Genomic DNA, 22,412 nt, shown 5'->3' with positions numbered 1-22,412 from the left:
ATAGTGTTTGGTGGCGGCAGGACTGTAACGCATTCTAGGCTGGAATACAATGTTGAGCTGTTAATTATTTGTGTAAAACTTTTGCCTGGCAATTTATTATTTCAGCAGTATTCTAGGTTGATTGGCGCTCTATACATCCAGACATCCTTTTCTTTGCTCAGAGTTGCAGTCTGCCCTCGGACAGGTGGTGTCTCGTGAGAAAACCTCTTCTTATTTGTTTTATTAAATCCATCCTGACTGCTGTCAACGATACCAAAGGGCAGGGTTTCTCTGCCTCCGATCTGCATTCCCAGAGCACAGCCATGCTCATTGGACCTGAATGCGGCCACTATTTGCCACAACAAACTGCCTTTATCCCTCCCGAGGTAATTACAGGCGCAGGTCAAGGACTCCAGACCATATCGATTACACTCCGCTGCACTGACGACCCCCAAGCACAGGCCGTCTCCACTCAAGCACGGACAGCTTTTAAGTACACGAGACGCCAGGCCTTCTCAGAACTCTCAAAGCTAGTAACTGGAAACCGGTGACCAGTCAGCCTTATCAGTTCTAGCCTGTGGCACTGGGGAGATCTGCCTCGGACTCTGTATACTTTCTGTTTTCAAAAGTGAGCATCACATTCTGTCCTACGCTCAAAAATGATTTCACAAACACATTTACTTCCTAAATCTCTCACATTCCAATGAACAGGAAAGCATCAACAATTTGACACTGCATTTACAGTATGATTAAATTGCAGTTTACTGTCTGTTCCGCTAGTAAGTCTCTCAACACCAGGTTAAAGTCCAACAGGTTTATTTGGCAGCAGGTGAGTGAGGAATTGTCCTTGATGAAGAAGCAGTGCACTGAAAGTTTGTGCTACCAAATAAAGCTGGTGGATTTTAACCTGGTGTTGTGAGACTTCTTACTGTGTCTACCCTAGTCCAACGCCGGCATCTCCACATCATGTTCCGCTTATCGCAGGCTCTTTACCTTGCCCCAGCAACCCTCAGCCGAGTGGATAAATGAGTCATGGACTTTTCTACAACTTAATTCGGATCCTGGCTGGGGGAAAGGAAATTCACTCACTGCAGAGATACACAATTATCAGTCTTTACTGCTTCCCCCAGATGTTGGGCTGGTTTAAATCTGGAAAAACCTGCCAGTGACCAGCAGATTCTAGGGGCTGAGCAGAATTTGGGGGTGGTTATGACGGTTGGGTGCATGTAAAATGCACTCATTTACTTGAGCTTAACCTTCAGACCTTACTTGAATGTTGTCCAGGATTTTAACTCGGCAACAATGAATGAATGGCTGATATATTTCCAAGTCATGATGGTGAATGGCTTGGAGGGGAACTTCCAGGTGGTGGTGGTGCCACGGTGTGCAGTTTTGGTTTCCTTATTTAAGGAAAGATATAAATGTATTGAAGGCAGTTCACAAGATGTTTACAGATTGATATCTGGAAGGAGCAGGTTGTTTTATGAGGAAGGATTGAATGGGCTGGGCTTGTTTCCACTGGAGTTCTGAAGAATGAGGGGTGACTTGATTTAAGTATGTAAGATCCTGAATAATCTTGACAAGGTGGACGTGGAAAGGATGTTTCCTTTTGTTGGATAAGTCCAGAAACTAAGAGGCACTGTTTTAAAGTAAGGGGGTGCCCTTTTAGGACAGAGAGGACACTTTTTTTCTCTCAGAGAGTTGTGTGAGTTTGGAACTTTCTGCCTCAGAAGATGGTGGAAGCAGAGTCCTTGAATATTTTTAAGGTGGAGGTGGACAGATTCTTGTTAGGCAAGGGAATCAGAGGTTATGAGGGGGTTGATGGAAATGTGGAGTCCAAAACACAAACAGACCAGCCATGATTTCATTGAATGGTGCAACAGGGTGGAGGGGCCAAATGGCCTATTTCTATTCTGAATTCATATGTTCATTTGACCAAAGCCAGCAGTGCTAAAATTAGATGGGAGGGCAGTGAGGAAAGGCCATGAATAGGATTAATTTCATTTATTCCAAAGCATTGCCATTCCAGGTTTAAAATGGTATAACAAAACAGAAAACAGTTTACAAAAACTGGACACCCCCAACACCAGCACTAAGCCAAATTCTGGGCATTAGTTAGTGAGGATATCCAGGTGATTTTAAAAGTCGCAGAAACCAGATGTGGGATTTCAATGATACCAGTGCAGGAAATCAATAGTTAAACAATTACCTTGAAAGCCATTGCTGGGGAAGGAAGCATCAAAGGCCCTAATGGTTCAGCCCTAATTATAATCATCCATAAAATTAACATACAGGTCGACTTGATGTTTTTCAGGTTAGACATGGCGATAAAGTCTGATAAGACGAGGCACCACAGCAAGCAATCAAAGAGCTAGATAAACATCGACTCATAAACTGCCATCAATCCAACTGTAGCAGTCATATCTGGGGAATCACTTCCTGGTTCAAAGAAGGTTATAAAAATTTATGATCCAGTTTAAAACACAATGATTCAAACCAAGCCAATCTCCTACCCCCAAACTCACAGTTAAATCTCCAATGTAGAAATGTTTTAGTCTGTAAAATCGTTTTATGTTTACTTACTTCTTAAAGCTGGAGTTCAATACACTAAAACTACTCAGAACAGAAAGGCTCGTATTCACAAGAGGATGTTAGTGCTGATCACATGCTGATTTCTGCACACTCTGCCACTTAGGCTAAAACAATTCTAAAAACATCTTCACACACTGTTAGCAATGAAAAATATAGTCACAAGTACAACATGGGGCAGCACGGTGGCACAGTGGGTAGCACTGTTATCTCACAGTGCCAGGGACCCAGGTTCGATTCCGAGCTTGAGTCACTGTCCTTGTGCAGTTTGCACATTCTCCCCATGTCTGCGTGGGTTTCCTCCGGGTGCTCCAGTTTCCTCTCATAGTCTGAAAGACGTGCCAGTTAAGTATATCGACCTGAACAGGTGCCAGAGTGTGATGACTCGGAGAATTTCACAGTAACTTCATTGCAGTGTTAATGTAAGCCTTACTTGTGACTAACAAATAAACTTAAAAAAACAATGGCTGACCCAGAAAAGAAACAGACTCACCTGTATCATCTGATTACATAGCTCAGCACCGTTTGAATACACAGGACACAAGGATCTAACATTACAACAGTGACTGCACCTCAAAAATACTTCGTTAGCTGTAAAATATCCTGAGGTCATGGAAGGTGCTAGATAAATGTTCTTTAACTAAATCACAAAAAGGCACAAAGCTTCAACCATAAAATATACAAGAAGCAAAGGTCACAGTAAATCATATACAAGGGATGAAGTATATGGAGTCCGAGTCTTTGGATGTCCATCTTTAATAACTAACTTTTCAACCCAAGCTTTGATCACTTACGGACTCCATAAGTGCATACAGTTTTAGTTTAGTTAGGGCATCATGATCAGCTGAGGCTTGGACAGCTAAAGGGCCTGTTCCTGTGCTGTACTTTTCTTTGTTCTTTGTTCCTTTGTTCCTCTAACTTCTCTTTTCTTGACCTGGTGGTCAAAACGGTGTCCATTTTCCACTCAGTTACTTATGAAGCGTCTTACAATTTATTTTTACACTGATGGCACTATTTAAATGCAAGTTCTTGATGGTGATTGATCATTTTTTACCTTCCCTTTGCAACTCTCGCGTGCTATCTGACATCAAGTTACAAATGAGCACAAACCTTTTGCTGCTCAGCAAGTTCACAAAACAAAGCCGTCCTTTCTGATCTTGTGACAAATGTGAAGCTAATCTCATTGTCCCATCTTCCCGGATATCCACTCAATTCAGCCCCACTCAGTGATGTCCCCACATATAAAGTTCTGCCCTCTTCTTGAAGTCTTGCAGTCCTCTGCATGTACAGTGCTAAGGAACACTACACTGTCAAGGTGGTGTCTTTTGAAAGACTTGTTAAACAAAATTCCTTTCTGCCCTCTCCGGTCTTTCTCTTATTTTTCTCTTGAGTATAAATAATGGCCACAGTTACTCTCAAAAGATGTAACATGGTTTCCTGCCGAGCTTCAAATCCTTTCCTTTTACAATTTGAATCAAGGATTACTCCTATTTCAAACTGGTTATTTTCAAATTCCAATTTATATACTTTGATTTTAAATTTTCACTTCTGTTGGGTGTGGGCATCAATGGCTGGGCTAGCATTTCTAAAGATTGTAAAGATAAAACTTGTGAAGATCCCATCACACTATTTTGAAGAAGTGCACGAAACTTCATCCCAATGTTCCGGCCAATATTTAGCCCTCAAGTAACAGCTAAAAGTCAGTCATGATCACACTGAATGGCAGAGCCAAATGGCCTACTTCTGCTCTAATGTCTTATCATATTAGAATCACAGAATCACGATAGTAAAGAAGGAGGCCAACTGGCCCATCAAGTCTGTACCAACACACTGACAGAGCATCTTACCCAGACACTAACCCCATAACTTCATGCTTAACAAATCTGATTGTATTTTTTGAGGAGGTGACTGGGTGTGTAAATGAGGGTAGTGCAATCAATGTAGTTTATATGGATTTCAGCAAAGCCTTTGACAAGGTTCCACATGGGAGACATGTACAGAAAGTAAACTCACTTTACAGGGATACAGGGTAATTTGATAAAGTGAATTCAAAATTGGCTCAGTTGTAGGGGACAGAGAGTGATGACAGAAGGCTGCTTTAGTGACAGGAATAGGTTGGACTAAAACCTGGTGTTGTCAGACTTTTCACTTAGTGACAGGAAGCCAGTGTCCAGTGGCATACCACAGGGATCTGTGTTGGGCCCCCTATTATTCGTCATTTATAGAAATGACATTGATGACTATGTTGGGGGGTTAAGGTTAGTAAGTTTGCGGATGATAGAGATTGGTTGGTTAACAGTGAGGCGGAGTGTTTTGGGCTACAGGAAGATTACAGACAGGATGGGTCAAATGGACAGATAAATGGCAGACGGAATTTAACTCTGAAAAGTGAGGTGATATACTTTGGAAAAAGTAATTTGACAAGAAAGTACTCAATGAATGGTAGGACACAAGTTCTGTGAAACAAAGAGACCTTGGCGTGTTTGTCCACAGATCTCTGAAAACTGAAGGGCTTGTTAGTAGAGTGGTGAAAAATGCATTTGGGACACTTGCCTTTATCAATCATGGCACAGATTACAAAAGCAGGGAAGTCAAGTTGGAGTTGTATAGAACTTTGAGGTCACAGCTGGAATACCTTGTGCAGTGTTCGTTGCCACATTATCAGAAGGATGTAATTGCACTAGAGGGGGTGCAGAGGAGATTCACCAGGATGCTGCCTGGGATGGAATATTTAAGTTATGAAAAGAGGCTGTTTACGTTTGAGCTGTTTTTGTTGGAGCAGGGAAGACTGAGAGACGACCTGATCGAGGCATACAAGATTATGAGAAACATGGACAGAGACGATAAGGAGCAGCTGCTCCCCTTAGTTGAATGGTCAGTTATGAGGGGACATAGGAGTAGGAGGTTTGGGGGGGATGTAAGGAAAAACCTTTTTACCCAAAAGATGGTGAGGGTCTGGAATGCACTGCCTGGGAGAGTGGTGCAGGCAAGTTGCCTCAAATGCTTCAAAAAGTATCTGGATGAGTACTTGGCACAGCATAACATCCAGGGCTATGGGCTAAGTGCTGGCAGATAGGATTAGGTAAAGGTTCAGGTGTTTCTAATATCTCAGTGCGGACGTGATGGGCCAAAGGGCCTCTTCTGCGCCACATGATTCTATGATTCTATGAATCTGCTTCCAACATCCTTTCAGACAGTGCATTCCTGATCATAAGAAATTGCACGTAAAAATATTCTGTTCCTCACTTCTCCTCTGTTCTTTTGCCAACTATCTTAATTCTGCGCTCTCCCATTACCCACACACCTGTTAAAGGAAGCGGTTTTTTCCTCATCTACTCTAGCAAAACCCCTCATAATTTTGAACATCTCTGTTAAATCTCCCTTAACCTTTTCTGCTCTAAGGAGAATAATCCCACCCTCTCTAGTTTCTATACATTACTGATACTGATTTACAGTATTTTGTTAATGTTTGTATGATGCTTACATAATAAAGACAGAAAATGCTGAAATACTCAGCAGGGTAGGCAGCGTTTTTGGAGGTAGAACAGAGTTAGAAAGATCATCAACCTGCAATGTTAACTCTGTCTCTCTCTTCAGATTCTCCGGCCTGTGCGCACTGGAGCCATAACACGATTTGCGTTAGGGAGAACTCATTTTGAGCTTCTCCCCAAACCTGGCAGGGAACGTAATCTGGTCCACATCCAGCGAGGGCAAGAATTAGATTAGTATATTTAAATCTCATTTAAACATACATTTCTCTTTTAAGCCAGATTCACCTGTCTCCCGGAATTCACCACGTTAGACGGTGGGAATCACTACTGATCTCCACAAATGGGAGACTGACGTGATGACCATGCCAAAGGTCACAGAGGCCATTGGAGCCCCTGGGTGGTCAGAGATGTGGCTGGACAGTGCCCTGGCACTACCAGGTTGGCACTGCCAGTTTGGCACAGCTAAGGGGCAGGGCCTGAAGTGGGGCCTTAAGTGAGGGGGCGGGGGCCTTTGGCGAGTCCACAGTGGGGTTTTGCTCGCTTGGGTAGCAGCAGTTGGGTGGGGGTGCCTGATGCCAACAATTTGCAGGGAGTGAGGGGAGGAGTCTTTTTGTTGGTGGGTTGGTGGCACAGGGGGCAGTCTGTAGGGTTGTCTGGAGGTTAGAAAGCCTCACTGACATCTTTAGGTCCTGCACATATCTTTCCCGGCAGGGATTACCCCAAGCTCCAAAACAAGTGCGGGTGGATTATGATCTGGATGTCGCCATTCACACTGCTTTTCTTGCCGCGATCAAGAAATGTTTTAGCAGAAGATTGCCCTACATGTGACATGCAGAGTATTTCCAGAATTTTCTGTTTTTATTTTAGATTTCCAGCATCTGCTTGATGATTCTTAAAACTTCACTGTAACTCTGCCTCAGATGTTGGAATTAAACCATGCTCCGGCCATTAGTGTTGTGACACTAAGGATGGATATCTTTTCAAAATTGCTGCCAATTGGTTTTGCTTTTCTACGTGGACATCACTCCTGGCTCGCAACATAACACCTAATAACTACAGCTCATTAATACTGTACAAGTAAAAGTCAATTAAGACTATCACATTCAATATACAAACCATGTCATAATACTGCTAAACAAACCACAAAATCAATATATCAGGGCTGAGTAGAACCTTACCTGTCTAAATAATCATCAGCTATAGACAGTAGTTTTTAAAGACTGTATAATTTAGTCAATACCAGCATATTCAAAGCATCAATAATTAACCACTGAAATTGCACTTACTAATCATTGGAGAGGTTTTAAAATATTAAATTATTTTTTAAATGTTCCCACATCAAGTACACCAATCTTTTAAACAATTCAAGATATACAAAAAAATTTCAAGAATGCTTTCTTATTGAGAGTTCAAATGATGATTACGATTGAAAAAATATTCAAACTGCATCGTATGTCTCTTAAAAACCTGAAAAGTTTCAATGTGCTTGACACACAATGAATTATTTTGAGCTGTAGGGACTATTATGTAGAAAATCATGGCAATGGGCTACATGAAAATTAACTGGAGTTACTTACCGGGATTTGAGAGGGTGTTTATCCACAGGGTCTTTTAAGTTCTGAACCTGTACCAGACTGATCGCAATCTCAGCATCCTTTGTAAATCTGATGCTAACCAGCCAGCCATCTATCTTCTCCATCACCAAGACTGGCTGTTGCACCTCAGTAACATCACTGGTCTCTGCCTTTGTCTGTGCCCTTCTGCTGCTGAACTCTCTGTTCCTGCTTTTGCTACCTCCAGATCCCAATGACCCAACTTGCAATCCTTCATAAACTCGAGCTAACCCAAAACTCTGCTGCTTGTAATCTAATCTGCACCAAGTCTCATTCACCCATCAATCCACTGGTTGCTGATTTACACCAGCTCCCAGTCAGCCAATACCTCAATTTAAAAATTCTCACCCTTGTGTTCAAATCCTTCCACAGATTTACCCATTCCTATCTCTGTAACCTCCTCCAGCACTACAACTCTGCACTTCCCTGATTTTATTCACTCAATCACTGGTGATCATACATTCAGCAGTCTAGACTTTAAGCTCTAGAATTCCTCCTTAAACCTCTCAGATACACTCTGCTGCTTTGAATTGCTCCTTAACAGCTAACTCTGTGATCAAGATTTTGATCATTTGTTCTAATAACTCCTTGTGCAGCTCAGTGACAGTTTTCATTGAACAGCCCTTCTGTTAAGTGCCAAGTGATGTTTTACTACCTTCATGGTGCCACAGTAATGCAAATTGTTTATCTTTTCTGTGTGTGGCTCATGTATTGGAACAACTCATCTAGGTCTGGTTGCACTTTGCTAATCTAAGGCTTAATTACATTGCAAAATCCTGCCTCTTGTTCTGAAAGTAGGCACAGTCTGTGGGTATTTATACAATGATGTATGCATCTATTTTGATTATTGAATCTTGATGAATACATCCATTCAAATCAATAAATGCACAACACAGAGGCGGTTGGAAGAGGATTATGACAATCAAACTGAGTAATTTTGCTTGTTTGTGCTGACTTAGCTGATCTCAGCTGAGATGACTATGGGGAAGCATTAATCGCTCTCTATGTCCCTGTTTAGGATTCCCACTCTTGATCATTAATCCACATTGGCAGTGCACATCGAGTGAGGACAGGTTAGGGATTAGCCTTGCCAGCACTCAGTCACAATTCTCACACATGGAGAATGATTACTTGGCTGAAATATTGGAATCTGACTGGTACCTGGGCAACTGTTTCCAGCAAACCTTAAGGAGGAAAACGGATAGAATTGGCAACAGAAAAAAAACTGAACAGTAGTTGCTGTAAGCTCAGTACAAAAGATTTGTTTATTTTTACATTATCTCATCCATGTAGAAAGAAAAAGAAATGCTTACATTTACATAACACCTTATTATATTGTCAAAATGACTCAAAAGCTCTTTATATAATGAATGTTTTGGAGTCAGTGACTGTTATTATATAGACAAATGTGGCAATCATTCTGCAGCAACAATGCTGCTCAGATACAAGAGATGACTAACTGATTAATCAACTTTGGTTCAGGGAGAAGGTTGGGTTACCAGGGAAACGGTCTCACCTTCACTTCGGGATTATCACCATTGATCCAAATGTAAAGACAATACATTGTTTTATTGATTTGATTTATTATTGTCACATGTATTAGTATACAGTGGAAAGTACCATAGACAAAGCATACCATACAGAGAAGGCAAGAACAGAGTGCAGAATGTAGGTTACAGTCATAGCTCAGGTACAGAGAAAGATCAACTTAATGCATGATAGGTCTACTCAAAAGTCTGATAGCAGCAGGGAAGAAACTGTTCTTGACTCAGTTGGTATGTGTCCTCAGACTTCTGCAAATTTTTCCCGACAAAAGAAGATGCAAGAGAGAATGTCCGAGGTGCGTGAGGTCCTTAGTTATGCTGACTGCTTTTCCAAGGCAGTGGGAAGTGTAGATGGAGTCAATAGGTGGGAGGCTGGTTTGAATGATGGACTGGCCTTTCTTCATTCATGATCCTTTGTAGTTTCTTGCGGTCTTGGACAGAGACACAGAGACATGTCCTCAACTACACTTTCTAAAGTCGATGACTGTCTCCTTCATTTTGTTGACATTGAGGGAGAGATTATTGTTGTCGCACCAGTTCACCAGATACCCTACCCCATTCCTGTACTCTGTCTCATACGTTTGAGAGCTAACTCACTATGGTGGTGTCATCAGCAACCTTGAAAATCAAGTTGAAGGGGAATTTGGCCACACAATCATAGGTGTATAAGGAGTATAGTAGGGGGCTGAGGACACAGCCTTGTGGGGCACCAGTGCTGAGGATGATCATAGAGGAGGTGTTGTTGCCTGTCCTAACTGATTGCGATCTGTGGGTTAGGAAGTTCAGCATCCAGTTTCAGAGGGAGAAGCTAAGACCAAGGCCACAGACTTTGGAGATGGGCTTCGTAGGAATAATGGTGTTGAAGGCTGAGATGTAGTTGATCAATAGGAGTCTGACATAAATGTCTTTGTTATGTAGGTGTTCCAGGGTTGAGTGCAGGGCCAGGGACATGGCGTCTGCTGTGGATCTATTGTGGCGCTAGGTGAAAGGTAATGAATGGATCCAGGCAATCTGGGAGGCCAGAATTGATTCGTGCCATGACTAACCTTTTGAAGCACTTCATAATGATGGCTGTCACAGCCACCAGACAGTAGTCATTAAGATGCACTGCCTGGCTTTTCTTTGGTACTGGGATGATGATTGGTTTCTTGAAGCAGATGGGGACCTCAGATTGTTGTAAAGAGAGGCTGAAGATATGTGCAAGTACCCCCTATTTTACCTGTCCTTCTGAAGGATGGTATCTCTAATGATGTAGCATCCCCTTGGTACAAAACTCTAATATCGCTCTAGATTATATGTCAAAGTTCTATTTGAATAGAACAAATTTTTGAATGTTATTGTGATGAAATGGGTGGGTGAATGTTGTAAAGTGCTGAACATCATATGTTAGCTCTTACTGAAGTCTTCACAGTCTTATGTAGGTTAACTGTAAGTATTTATTAACTACAAGAACTATATACATACTGCAGTGAAGGTTGTCTCCATGCCTGATTGTGCAGACAGCTCTGTCCAACACTAGACTGACCCCTAGGTGTGGATCATGTGCTATCTTACATCACTGTGTGGGTGCTACAGTACCCACATTAACTCAATACATGCCAGATTCTTCTTTTACTATGAATACATTTGGATTCCTGTGTCGCATCTCCCAGTCAATGATACACAAGAAATGCCCTGTTGAGGAGAGCACACCTTGAATCTGCTGGCAATCACAGGTTTTCCGCAAGTGCAAGGGGCTATTGGCGGAACACATGTAGCCTTGGGAGCTCCCTGGCAGCAGCCATTCATCAACAGGAAAGGCTCTTTGAATGTGCAGCTGATAAGTGATCACAGAAGACAAATCCTACATATTTGTGTTCAGTTCCCAGGAACCTCTCACAGAGCCGACATTCTGAATCACTCCTGGGTGCCACAGATTTTTGAAGACATCACTGGTTGCAGGGTTGGATCCTTGGGGTCAAGGGATACCCCTGGAAGATCTGGCTGATGGCGTCAGTTCATCATCTACACAGTGCTGCTGAGGAGAGCTAAAATGCCATTTGTGCCTCCACAACACACATGTTCGAACAGATGACAGGTCTCCTAAAGACAACATTCAGATGTTTGGACTGCTCAGATGGGGCTCACCAATACTACCCACAGAGAGTATCCTGATCATCGCTGTTTGCTGTGCCCTGCGCAATCTTGCAATCCAAAAGGAAGGACATCTTGGCCGAGGGAGATATCGAACACCAAGATGTCTCCTCCAATGAAAAGCATAGGGAATGGGATGATGATGGAGAGAGCCAGAATGTTGCAGAGGAACATACAGAGGCCACTGGAAGTGTATGATGTGGCAGACAGGCCCATGACAACCTGATCACCAACAGCTCCAGGCAGAGTAAGAAGTCGAGACATTTCCTTTACTCTGGTTTTCTATTCTCTGCTGACTGGCAGGCCCCAGCACCTTTTTAGTGACAGACATTTTATTTTGAAGAATAAAAAAAGTAGAGTATTACTTAAATGGAGAACAACTGCAGAATTCCCAAGTATTCTTACACACGAGTCACAAAAAGTTAGTACACAACAACAGGACATAATGAAGACTAATGGAATGCTATTCAAAATGACGACAGCAATTGAACATAAACGAAAGGATGTTATCCTTCAGTTATACGGGGCACTTGTGAAACGGCACCTCAAATTCAGTGTGCAGTTGTAAGAACATAAGAACTAGGAGCAGGGGTAGACCATTTGGCCCCTCGAGCCTACTCCACCATTCAATAAGATCATGGCTGATCTTTTCATGGACTCAGCTCCACTTACCCACCTGTAAATAAGGAAAGATGTAAATATATGGAGACAGTTCTGAGGAGGCTTACGAGATTGATACTGGGATGAGTGGATTGTCTGATGAGGAAAGGTTGGACAGACTGGGCTTATTTCCACTGGAGTTTAGAGGAGTGAGGGGTGACTTGATTCAAGTATATAAAATCCTGAATGATCTTGACAAAGTGGACGTGAAAAGGCTATTTTCTCTTGAGGGTGAGTCCAGTAAGAGGTGGAAGGGAGAAGGGAACTTGGTGAAATTACAATCAATAGGGAAATGGTACTTAGCAAATTGATGGAGCTGGAGGCTGACAAGTCTCTGGGTCCAGTTGGACTTCATCCTAGGGTCTTAAAAGAGGTGGCTAATGAGTTAGCAGAAACATTAGTATTTATTTTACAAAATTCCCTAGAATCTGGAAAGGGGTCCTTGTGCATGAGTCGCAAAAACCCAGCTTGCAGGTGCAGCAGGTGGTCAGGAAGGCAAATGGGATGCTGGCCTTCATAGCGAGGGGGATTGAATATAAAAGTAGGGAGGTCTTGCTGCAGCTGTATAGGGCATTGGTGAGGCCGCAGCTGGAGTACTGTGTGCAGTTTTGGGCGCCGCACCTGCGCAAGGATATTTTAGCCCTGGAGGGAGTGCAGAGGAGGTTTACTAGGCTGATACCGGAGTTGAGGGGATTGAGCTATGAGGAGAGGCTGAATAAACTGGGCTTGTACTCGTTAGAGTTTAGAAGAATGAGAGGAGATCTCATTGAGACGTATAAGATGATGAATGGGATGGATAGGATAGAGGTGGAGAGACTCTTCCCGCTCAAAAAAGACAGTAGGACTAGGGGGCACAGCCTCAAGATAAAGGGGAGGCGGTTTAGAACGGAGTTGAGGAGGAACTTCTTCACTCAAAGGGTGGTGAATCTCTGGAATTCTCTGCCCGTTGAAGTGGTGGAGGCTGCCTCGCTAAATATTTTTAAGAAGCGGGTTGATGGGTTTTTGATAAGAGAGGGGATTAAGGGTTATGGGGAGAGGGTGGGAAAGTGGAACTGAGCCACGACAGATCAGCCATGATCTTATTGAATGGCGGGGCAGGCTCGAAGGGCTAGATGGCCTACTCCTGCTCCTATTTCTTATGTTCTTATGTTTAACCAAACTAGAAAGTAGCAAATATAACCCCTTTTTCAAGGGAGGAAGGGAGGCAGGGAACAGGAAGCTATAAGCCAGTTAGCTTGATATCTGTTCTGGGGAAAGTGTTAGAATTGATCACTAATGAGGTTCTAGCTGGACATTTGGAAAATTCAAGTTAATTGGGAAGAGTGTGTATGTGGTTTTGTGAAAGGGAAATCATATCTAACCAATTTATTGGAGTTCTTTGAAGGAATAACATGGCCTGTGATAAAGGGGAACCTGTAGATAAAATGTGCTTTGATTTCGCAAAGGCATTTGTTAAGGGGCCACATCAAGAATAATGGAGGGGAATAAAAGCTCATGGTGTAAGGGATGTAATGTATTTGTATTAATTTTTATTGACTTACTGAGCTCTGCTGTATTCCTGTATTCACTGAAAGACACATCATGGGTGGAATTTTCCAGTCCCACCCGCTATGGAAATCGTAGCGGGCGGGACAAAAATTTTGGCGGACCATACAAAGGCCTGCTGACCTCAGGTGAGAATTTCATTGCTTCTGTCATCTGGCTGATCTGGAAACTCTCCTGTTCTTACTGCCTGCTATCGGGCATTTTGCGAAGGTTAAGGGCAGATAATTAACCTATTTGGCCACATTGTGAGTGCATCTTCTGGTGGAAACCATGTTCTGGACTGGGACTTGAAGCTTGGGGTTTCTGATCCAGAGGTAAGGACACTGTCACTGTGCTTGCAAACCATCTCCACAAGCTAGCCATAAAATAATATTAAATCATTAGGGAAATAAAACTAATCTCCTCCCATTCTCTTTCACAGCTGGTTCAAATTTGACAGAACTTTAACAGTTGTGGGTTGAAGAGAGAACCATGTACTCTTTTTAACCAGAAACCCCTTTAAAGCATTAATTTGTCAAAGATCTTTGGAATTGAGACCCTCAGTTTCATGTGTCTGTCCCACTTAACTTAGTCATAATGCTAAAATGGTTTAAGGTCAGAGTTGTACTTGTTGGTTTATAATGAACAAAGTGGATGAGATATTAAAAACAATATTTAAGAATTGCTACAAGAAATACAGGATAACATAAGAACATAAGAAATAGGAGCAGGAGTAGGCCATCTAGCCCTTCGAGCCTGCCCCGCCATTCAATAAGATCATGGCTGATTTGAAGTGGCTCAGTTCCAGCTTCCCGCTTTCTCCCCATAACACTTAATCCCCTTGCCTACCAAAAACCTATCTACCCGCGTCTTAAATATATTTAGCGAGGTAGCCTCTACCACTTCAACGGGCAGAGAATTCCAGAGATTCACCACCCTTTGAGTGAAGAAGTTCCTCCTCAACTCTGTTCTAAACTGCCCTCCCCTTATCTTGAGGCTGTGCCCTCTAGTCCTGCTGTCCTTTCTGAGCGGGAAGAACCTCTCCACCTCTACCCTATCCATCCCTTTCATCATCTTATACGTCTCAAAGAGATCCCCCCTCATCCTTCTAAACTCCAACGAGTACAAGCCCAGTCTATTCAGCCTCTCTTCATACCTCAGCCCCCTCAACTCCGGTAACAGCCTAGTAAACCTCCTCTGCACTCCCTCCAAGACCAAAATATCCTTGCGCAAGTACGGCGACCAAAACTGCACACAGTACTCCAGCTGCCGCCTCACCAGTGCCCTGTACAGTTGCAGCAAGACCTCCCTACTTTTATATTCAATCCCCCTCGCTATGAAGGCCAGCATCCCATTTGCCTTCCTGACCACCTGCTACACCTGTAGGCTGGGTTTTTGTGACTCATGCACAAGGACCCCCAGGTCCCTCTGCACCGTAGCATGCTGCAGCTTTTCGCCCTGTAAGTAGTAGGCCTTCCTTCTACTATTCCTACCAAAGTGGATAACCTCACACTTGCCAACATTGTATTCCATCTGCCAGGTCCTCGCCCACTCGCTCAGCCTATCTAGATCCCTCTGCAGACTTTCTACACCCTCCACATAATTTGCTGTTCCACTTATCTTCGTGTCATCAGCAAATTTTGTCACCTTACACTCGGCTCTCTCCTCCAGATCATCTATATAAATGGTAAATAGCTGAGGCCCCAGCACCGATCCCTGGGGCACTCCACTAGTCACCAACCGCCAATCCAAATAGCACCCATTGACACCCACTCTCTGCCTCCTATTTGACAGCCAATCCCCTATCCACGCTAACACCTTACCCCCAACTCCATGCCCCCTAACCTTCTGTAACAACCTTTTGTGCGGCACCTTATCAAACGCCTTCTGAAAATCGAGAAACACCAGGATAGCTCGCAATTTGCCAGTTTGCTGTTGCTTTGATATGTAATTAAGGGATCAGTAATTCAATGAGTACAAGACAATGCCATCAGCAAAAAGTTGTGTGTTTTGGACGATTACAACAGCTGCTTGATATGCTGCCCATGTACAGTTATAAGTAAACAAGAGCCAGGAGGCATAATGAGGTGTAAAAGCCTTTTCTACTATACGGACCAGTCATTTCAAGCACGTTCAGAGCCAGAACCTCTGTAACTTCAACTGCACATTCTTACCAGCTTGTAAGCAGAGTATCATCATCATCATTACCACCAGAGATCATTCTGAGTTCCACAGACGTTGCGCTGGTGAACTATCCAAATCCAACATCCACACAGAGCTCCAGGGTATGCACCCCTGATCCATGTGTGAAATTCCAATGTACTAAATTACTTTTTATTATTTCTTGTACAGATTCCTTGATTCCACATTTAAAGCATCTCTCAATTATCAATTTGTAAAAAAAACTCAACACAATAAATATAGCCCAGTCTACTGCCAAGTTTCCCCAAGAGACCTCATTAGCTATCTAATTGCTTTTGTGTAAAATAGAGTTTGTTCAGTGCTTTCTGTTTGGATTCAGGCGCAGTGACTGAATGGATGATTCAATGGGCCATGCTATGAAGATTTACAAATTACTTATGTTTATTTGCACTTTATAGAACTCCTGATCCAAGCATAAAATGTTTCTTGGAACTCCCATGATTATAACCATGAATAAGAGTTACCGTGGACTATCTGCATGAAAGTTTAAAATCTATGGTAACCCAGAGTAATTACTCTATTTTAGAGATTGTTTCATTTGTATTAAAGAACATAATAAAGTCTACAGAAAGTGTGCTGAGCCATACCAGATGATGAATATAACTGGGTTAATGCCAATGTTTAATGCAGAATTAACTTTCTACATTTTAAATGTTTATATGTTAATATGGTTTAGCAGAGTTATAAAGAATCACGTGACATGAATGGCTGTAAATTGGGAGAGGGGAGTGTGCAGTGGGACCTTGGTGTTCTTGTGCACCAGTTGCTGGAGGTAAGCATGCAGGTGCAGCAGGCTGTAAAGAAGGCAAATGGTATGTTGGCCTTCATTGTGAGAGGTTTCGTGTACAGGAGCAGGGATGTGTTATTGCAATTATACAGGGCCTTGGTGAGGTCATAACTAGAGTATTGTGTGCAGTTTTGGTCTCCTTTTCTGAGGAAGGATGTGGGAGTGCAGCGAAGGTTTACCAGGCTGATTCCTAGCATGGCAGGACTGATATACGAGGAGAGATTGACGAGGTTAGGATTGTTTTCGCTGGAGTTCAGATGATTGAGAGGGGATCTCATAGAGACTTATAAAATTCTAACAGGACAAGGCAGAGTAGATGCAAGGAGGATATTCCCAATTGTGGGAGAGTCCAGAACCAAGAGTCACACTCTGAGGATTCAGAGTAAACCACTTAAAATGGAGGTGAGGAGACATTTCTTCACCCAAGGAGTGGTGAGCCTGTGGAATTTATTATCACAGGAAGTAGTTAATGCCAAAACATTGAATGCATTGAAGGAGCAGCTAGATATAGCACTTGGGGCGAATGTGATCAAAGGTTATAGGGAGGTTATAGGATTAGGCTATTGAGTTGGACGATCAACCATGATCGTAATGAATGGTGGGGCAGGGTCAAAGAGCCAAATGGCCTCTCTTGCTTCTATCTTCTATGTTATTTGTTCCATCTACTTTGATTTGTTTTTATTCTGAGTATATACTTGTTTTAAACAGTTAATGCTGACGCCAGCATTGGAAATACTGGATTGAAAGTTGAGCTGATGGTGCAAGGGTAATGAATTAGTTCGTACCCCAGATGACCACTTCTCTCAATCTCCCATCACTGTTGCCCGACATAATTCTTCAACAGAGTATTGGGTGATGTTACTGTACTCCTGATTTAAACAAATATAATTAAATGGTGATGGAACTAATGAAAGAACATCAATATTATTCTCTGGGTATGATTATACTATCATTCCTGCACCAGCTTACAACAGCTTTTACTGCCCATAAGCAAAAATAACAATGCGACTCAAAGACATCTCTGGGGATGGGGGGTTAGGATGAGAATCCCAGGCAGACCACCCCTCTCTTCTTGGACCTCACGGCACAAGGAACACCATTCCAATGCAGTGTGGAATTGGGTTGAAAGACTCTCTGGATCTCTGGCTGCTTTTACAGATTTAACAGAATATTTTTACAGTCTTTTGAGATGGTAGGCACTGCTGCCAACATCTCAATGCATTTATAGTTTACCAGCCAGGTGTTGAGCTCTGTATGTACATCAAAGTACATACGTATGGGGTTCTCTCTTAGCCACAGAACACTGTTTTGCAGCCAGAGAATATAAACTTGCTGAAAATCAATCTTCTGGACTAGTAGTCACAATATAAATGCTGCTTTAAGTTCTTTGGCACTATTTGTTTTGTGTTTTTTTAAAATGGTCATTTAGCATAATGAAAGATGATTGAATATAAATGTTTGAGAAAATTGGCAAAACTGTCTTTGGGCGGAAGACCAAAACAAACTTCAATGTTAAAAGTTCAGTTGGAAAGTGCTTTAGAATTACATGTTTAAAGTACATGGTATGACACTTTTAACTCACTGCTCATTGCTGCTAACTGGGTGGCACTAAATCTAAACAATCCAAGCAAATGAGGGCTTGGACAGTGTCGTTAAGCTTGCAGGGTGAGTTAGAATTTTGGAACAGTGAAGTACATGCAACAAGAATCGATGGTTTTACTGAAAACACAGTGACCACAAGCAAGGCAAGGCTGATGGAACCTAACTCACAAATTTTATTTCTGTGACTCGAGTTATGTATCTGAATTACATCACGTTGGGAGATTAAAATCAATATAAAAACAATACTTCCATAAAGATTTGTAAAAATGTTTGCTTTCTACATGTAGACTTCCTGATTGTTCCATATTTTGTGGGTGGTGAGGCATTCAGTATCCCTGCAAAGGGTCTGCCACTTTAATGAAACCAGATCATTAAACAGACTGAGATTGGTACAACACTGCTTTTACATCCAGCCCAATTTTAATCCACATCAAAATCAGCAAGGAATAATACAGTATGGGATATAAAACCGGGATTCTGTCCCAGCCCTTGGAATTCCCTCCTAGAGAGTCAGGTTCAAATTAACCTCTATGTTCAAAGGTGAGCCAATTTGAAAAACTGATTACGTATAAGTTTATGGATGCATGTTATCACCATCTGTGTCTTTGATAGCTGAGGGTGAAATCTGAAATGTTACTGCTGCAACCTTCTCTGTTCTTACTTTTTGCAGTACTCTGCTAGGACAAGACGTGCTCCAGGCACGCCCTGAATATATCAGCAACACTCCTTGATTAACTCAGTAAGAGGCATGCTTGAGCTATGTAACTTCAATTCCTGTGGCCAGTCTTTCACTCTTGTCCCACAGGCTGAGACAGACAAAACATGCCCTTGAGAGGAAACAACAGTGTGAATGCCAATCGCATGATTTGAACTTGGATTCTATAGCTGAGGGTCAGAGAGTTCTACGTGCTGAATCCACTGTTCATAACGGCTACATAAATAGTAACAGAGTGCACACACTTGTGTTTTTGTAAGGAACGCTGTCCTGAGGAACCTTTCATCAATCATTTACAGTATCACTGCGCCCAAAGCAATGTTACCCTGATTTGAACATGTGATGAAAGGACTTATAGGAAATGTACAAGAAAACAGAACGCCGTGCTACTAAATGTTGTCAACTTACATGAGACTGGAGTTCATTCCACCCACAACTTACATTCACAACTGGTTGTGATTCAGGTGAAATCCTGATGCACACCAGAGCATACCATGGGTCATCAGCAAAGAGAAATTCTTGACAACATGTTCAAACTTAACGATCAGTGGAAACTGAATTCAGGAATTATTACTCTTGTTAAAATTAACAAGACAGAATTGGCTCGCTCTTTCACATCAACAGCTGGGTCACCCTGTCAATATCTGCAATCCAGGTACCCATCCACATGCCCTACATGTGAGCAGAGCCAGCAGATTCTACTCACATTAGACAATACACTTACATTAGAATGTCCACGGAAAACACATCGTTGATCATTCTGAAGATGGCTTCCATGACGAAAATCAAAGGGGAAATCATAACTGACAGTCTTAAATGAAGCATCACAAATCTTCAATGAACAGAATTCAACAATTCAGGTACTTCATCTCCTTCCAACCCCAGCACAACCCACGGTTAGGTTTCCTACCTGATCCGGCATCAATCACTGTTGAAAGGGTTCTTCGATCAGCAATTACCCTTGATGAGCCAGGCATGCTAACAGGCTCTGAACGGACTGGCTGGATCCTGTCACCATAGCACACAGAAAGAAGATGTTAAATACTGTAGCTGTTCACGGTAATCTGATCTGTCATTGACATTAATCTTTCACCTGATGAAGGAGGAGCGCTCCAAAAGTTCATGTTTCCAAATAAACCTGTTGGGTTTTAACCTGGTGTTGTTAGACTTCTTACTGTTTCACCAGGTTCGCTGCATTTTTGGTAACTATATTGAATGCTCAAATCTTCACCGCAAGGATATCTATCCTATAATCTGGCATGGTCAATTCACCGTTCTGCCGCAGGAAGAGGAACTCAGTGATACATTAACACCAAATGAAACCCCACTCCCTCTCCACATCTTGGACAAATTTAAAATGATGTCTCAATAAACAGGCCTAGACCATCATATGCAGATTCTTCAAAGCATTGTCGAGGGACCCACCTAAGACAGTTCATCACACTTCAGTGGGTCACACTCCTGCCTCTGGGTTAGAATATTGTGGGTTTAAGGCCCCACTCCAGAGATCCTGGTACATAATCCAGGTCGATATTTCTGTGCAGAACTGAGGAAACTGTGGTGTTGTCTCTCAGATAACTTATTAAACCTAGGACCAGTTTAATCTCTCAGATCGATGTAAAAATCCCAGAGAACTATTTGAGGTAGAACAGGGAGTTTCCCCAGCCAAAGTCTATTCTTCAACCAACAGCACTAAAACAGAATATCTGGTCATTATCATTGCCGCTTGTGGGATCTTGCTGTGCACAGATTGGCTGCTGCATCTCTTACAGCAAACACTTCAAAAATATTTAATTGACTAAGACATTTTAGGAAATCCTGTGGTCATGAAAATAATTATATCAATACAAGTTTGTTCTTTCCTTTCAGTACCTGTGTTATACGTTCAGTAGCATATAATTCATTTACTTACACTGTTCCCCTCCCCTCTTCTAGATAATGCAACAAGCAGAGTAAATGCTGTTCCCTGTGGGTGTATTTTGAGGCTAAGTCACATCTCAGAAGTCCGAGTATTAGATTCAAGTAAAAAGCGGTTTATGCAACATGTATGGCAAGTCAGTGATCACAAATGGACTACTGCATTTTAAATGGAAATGTAGCTGTCACAAACTAGGCATGATAGGTAACTGAGAGAGACCACCAAAATATTGGTGTCACATTGAGAAGAAATGATGGCTCTTGAGATAACGTGCAGAAACATATCTGAGCAATGTAAAAGCAGGGCCAGTGTTCAGTCACCTGATGAAGGGGCAGCGCTTTGAAAGCTCATGCGTGCTTCTAAATAAACCTGTTGGACTGTAACCTGGTGTTGTGAGATTACTTACTGTGCCCACCCCAGTCCAAGGTCGGCAACTCCACATCAATGTTCATTAGTACTGGAATTGAAAAAGTAGATCAAAGAACTGAACCATTCCTCCAGCATACACCGAGTGTGCCCACAATAACCTGAGCAATGACACTGTCTGCATTGCATCTGCTTTCTGCTATTGTGCAATGGTTTCTAATCAGAGTTATCAGCCTCAGTCTACTCAGAATGACATGTTCATTTTCAAGCATTGTGAATTGCGTTGGAATAGAATCATTATGACAGCTGTCGGGATAATGGACACCAACCTGCAGAATGTAGGCTGGTATTACATGGAGATAGCGGGTCCCTTGCCCAATCAGACATTTAACTGGGGAGTACAGGGACTTCTTCGAGTTCAAGGACCCCAGGGTTAGAAGTCCCACCTACCAATCAGAGACCAGCAGCTTAATTAAATGATAGTGTCACTGGGGAGACAGTGGCTGCTGCCAGAATGACATCCAGATATTTGTTGGATTCATTATTGAAGTGTGAATTGTATTTGCAGTGAGCTTTTGCGTCAAACATCTTGCTTTCTTCTGCTGGTCCCTTCTGATTTGCCTTTTGGTTCAAGCAAGATGTGTGTTGCTCGAGTTTTGGGAATTACTGCCATAATGCAAGTTACAGTGAATCATTTGGCTGTTTCCAAGGCACTGCATCAATTGGTTGTAGTGGGCCAATGCCTAAGGGCATACCTTCACCAAAATTTCTTTATATACAAGATCCAACGACACTATACAGAGTGCTCTCAGTCTACATCCAGAGTGCCGGGGAACTGACACACCTGTTTAAGTACAGAGCATGAAGCTCCCTGATTGGACCACCAATTTGGCCCTTAATCAGGGAGCTCATATTCAAGGAGGCCAAGCTCAATTGCCTGATTAAAATTGTTACAGAGTGATTCAGGCGCATCGGATAAAGGAATGGATTTTCCAACATTAATGAGACCCTGTATCACTTGTGAGGTTCAGAAAAAAAAGGCTCGCGTACTTTGAATTTCCTCACCTCAGACTATTGAGCTCTAGATCATCAGTATCGAAGTCCATGAGTGGCTGTGGTGTATCACATGGTCCGTGTGACTGAAGCACTGAGGAACTGGACGAAATCACTGTTGTTTGTCCTGAAGGATGGATTGTCTTGAACTGAAATTGTGGGCCCATCCATAGACGCCTATGAGGTCCTGTGTGTGTCACAATCTCAACCTGGAAATCAAGGTTAAAGAGACAACA

The 22,412-nt window shown here is 42.5% G+C and overlaps 1 protein-coding gene across 4 annotated transcripts in view; it reads right to left on the bottom strand.

Moving 5' to 3' along the window:
* Positions 1 to 22,412, bottom strand: part of bcas3 (BCAS3 microtubule associated cell migration factor) — an 891,691-nt gene that overhangs the window by 354,552 nt on the left and 514,727 nt on the right. For all 4 annotated transcript variants that reach the window (XM_080210581.1, XM_080210584.1, XM_080210583.1 and 1 more), the window contains 2 exons: positions 22,189 to 22,385; positions 19,750 to 19,847 (listed from right to left, as the gene is read on the bottom strand). In XM_080210581.1, the coding sequence (XP_080066707.1) occupies positions 19,750 to 19,847; positions 22,189 to 22,385 (295 nt within the window). The remainder of the gene's footprint in view (positions 1 to 19,749; positions 19,848 to 22,188; positions 22,386 to 22,412) is intronic.

This window comes from Carcharhinus amblyrhynchos, chromosome 23 (assembly GCF_965287045.1).
Source record: "Carcharhinus amblyrhynchos chromosome 23, sCarAmb.v2.hapA, whole genome shotgun sequence".
NCBI classification, from domain to species: Eukaryota; Metazoa; Chordata; class Chondrichthyes; order Carcharhiniformes; family Carcharhinidae; genus Carcharhinus; species Carcharhinus amblyrhynchos.
This window is presented reverse-complemented; position numbering and strand designations above follow the sequence as displayed.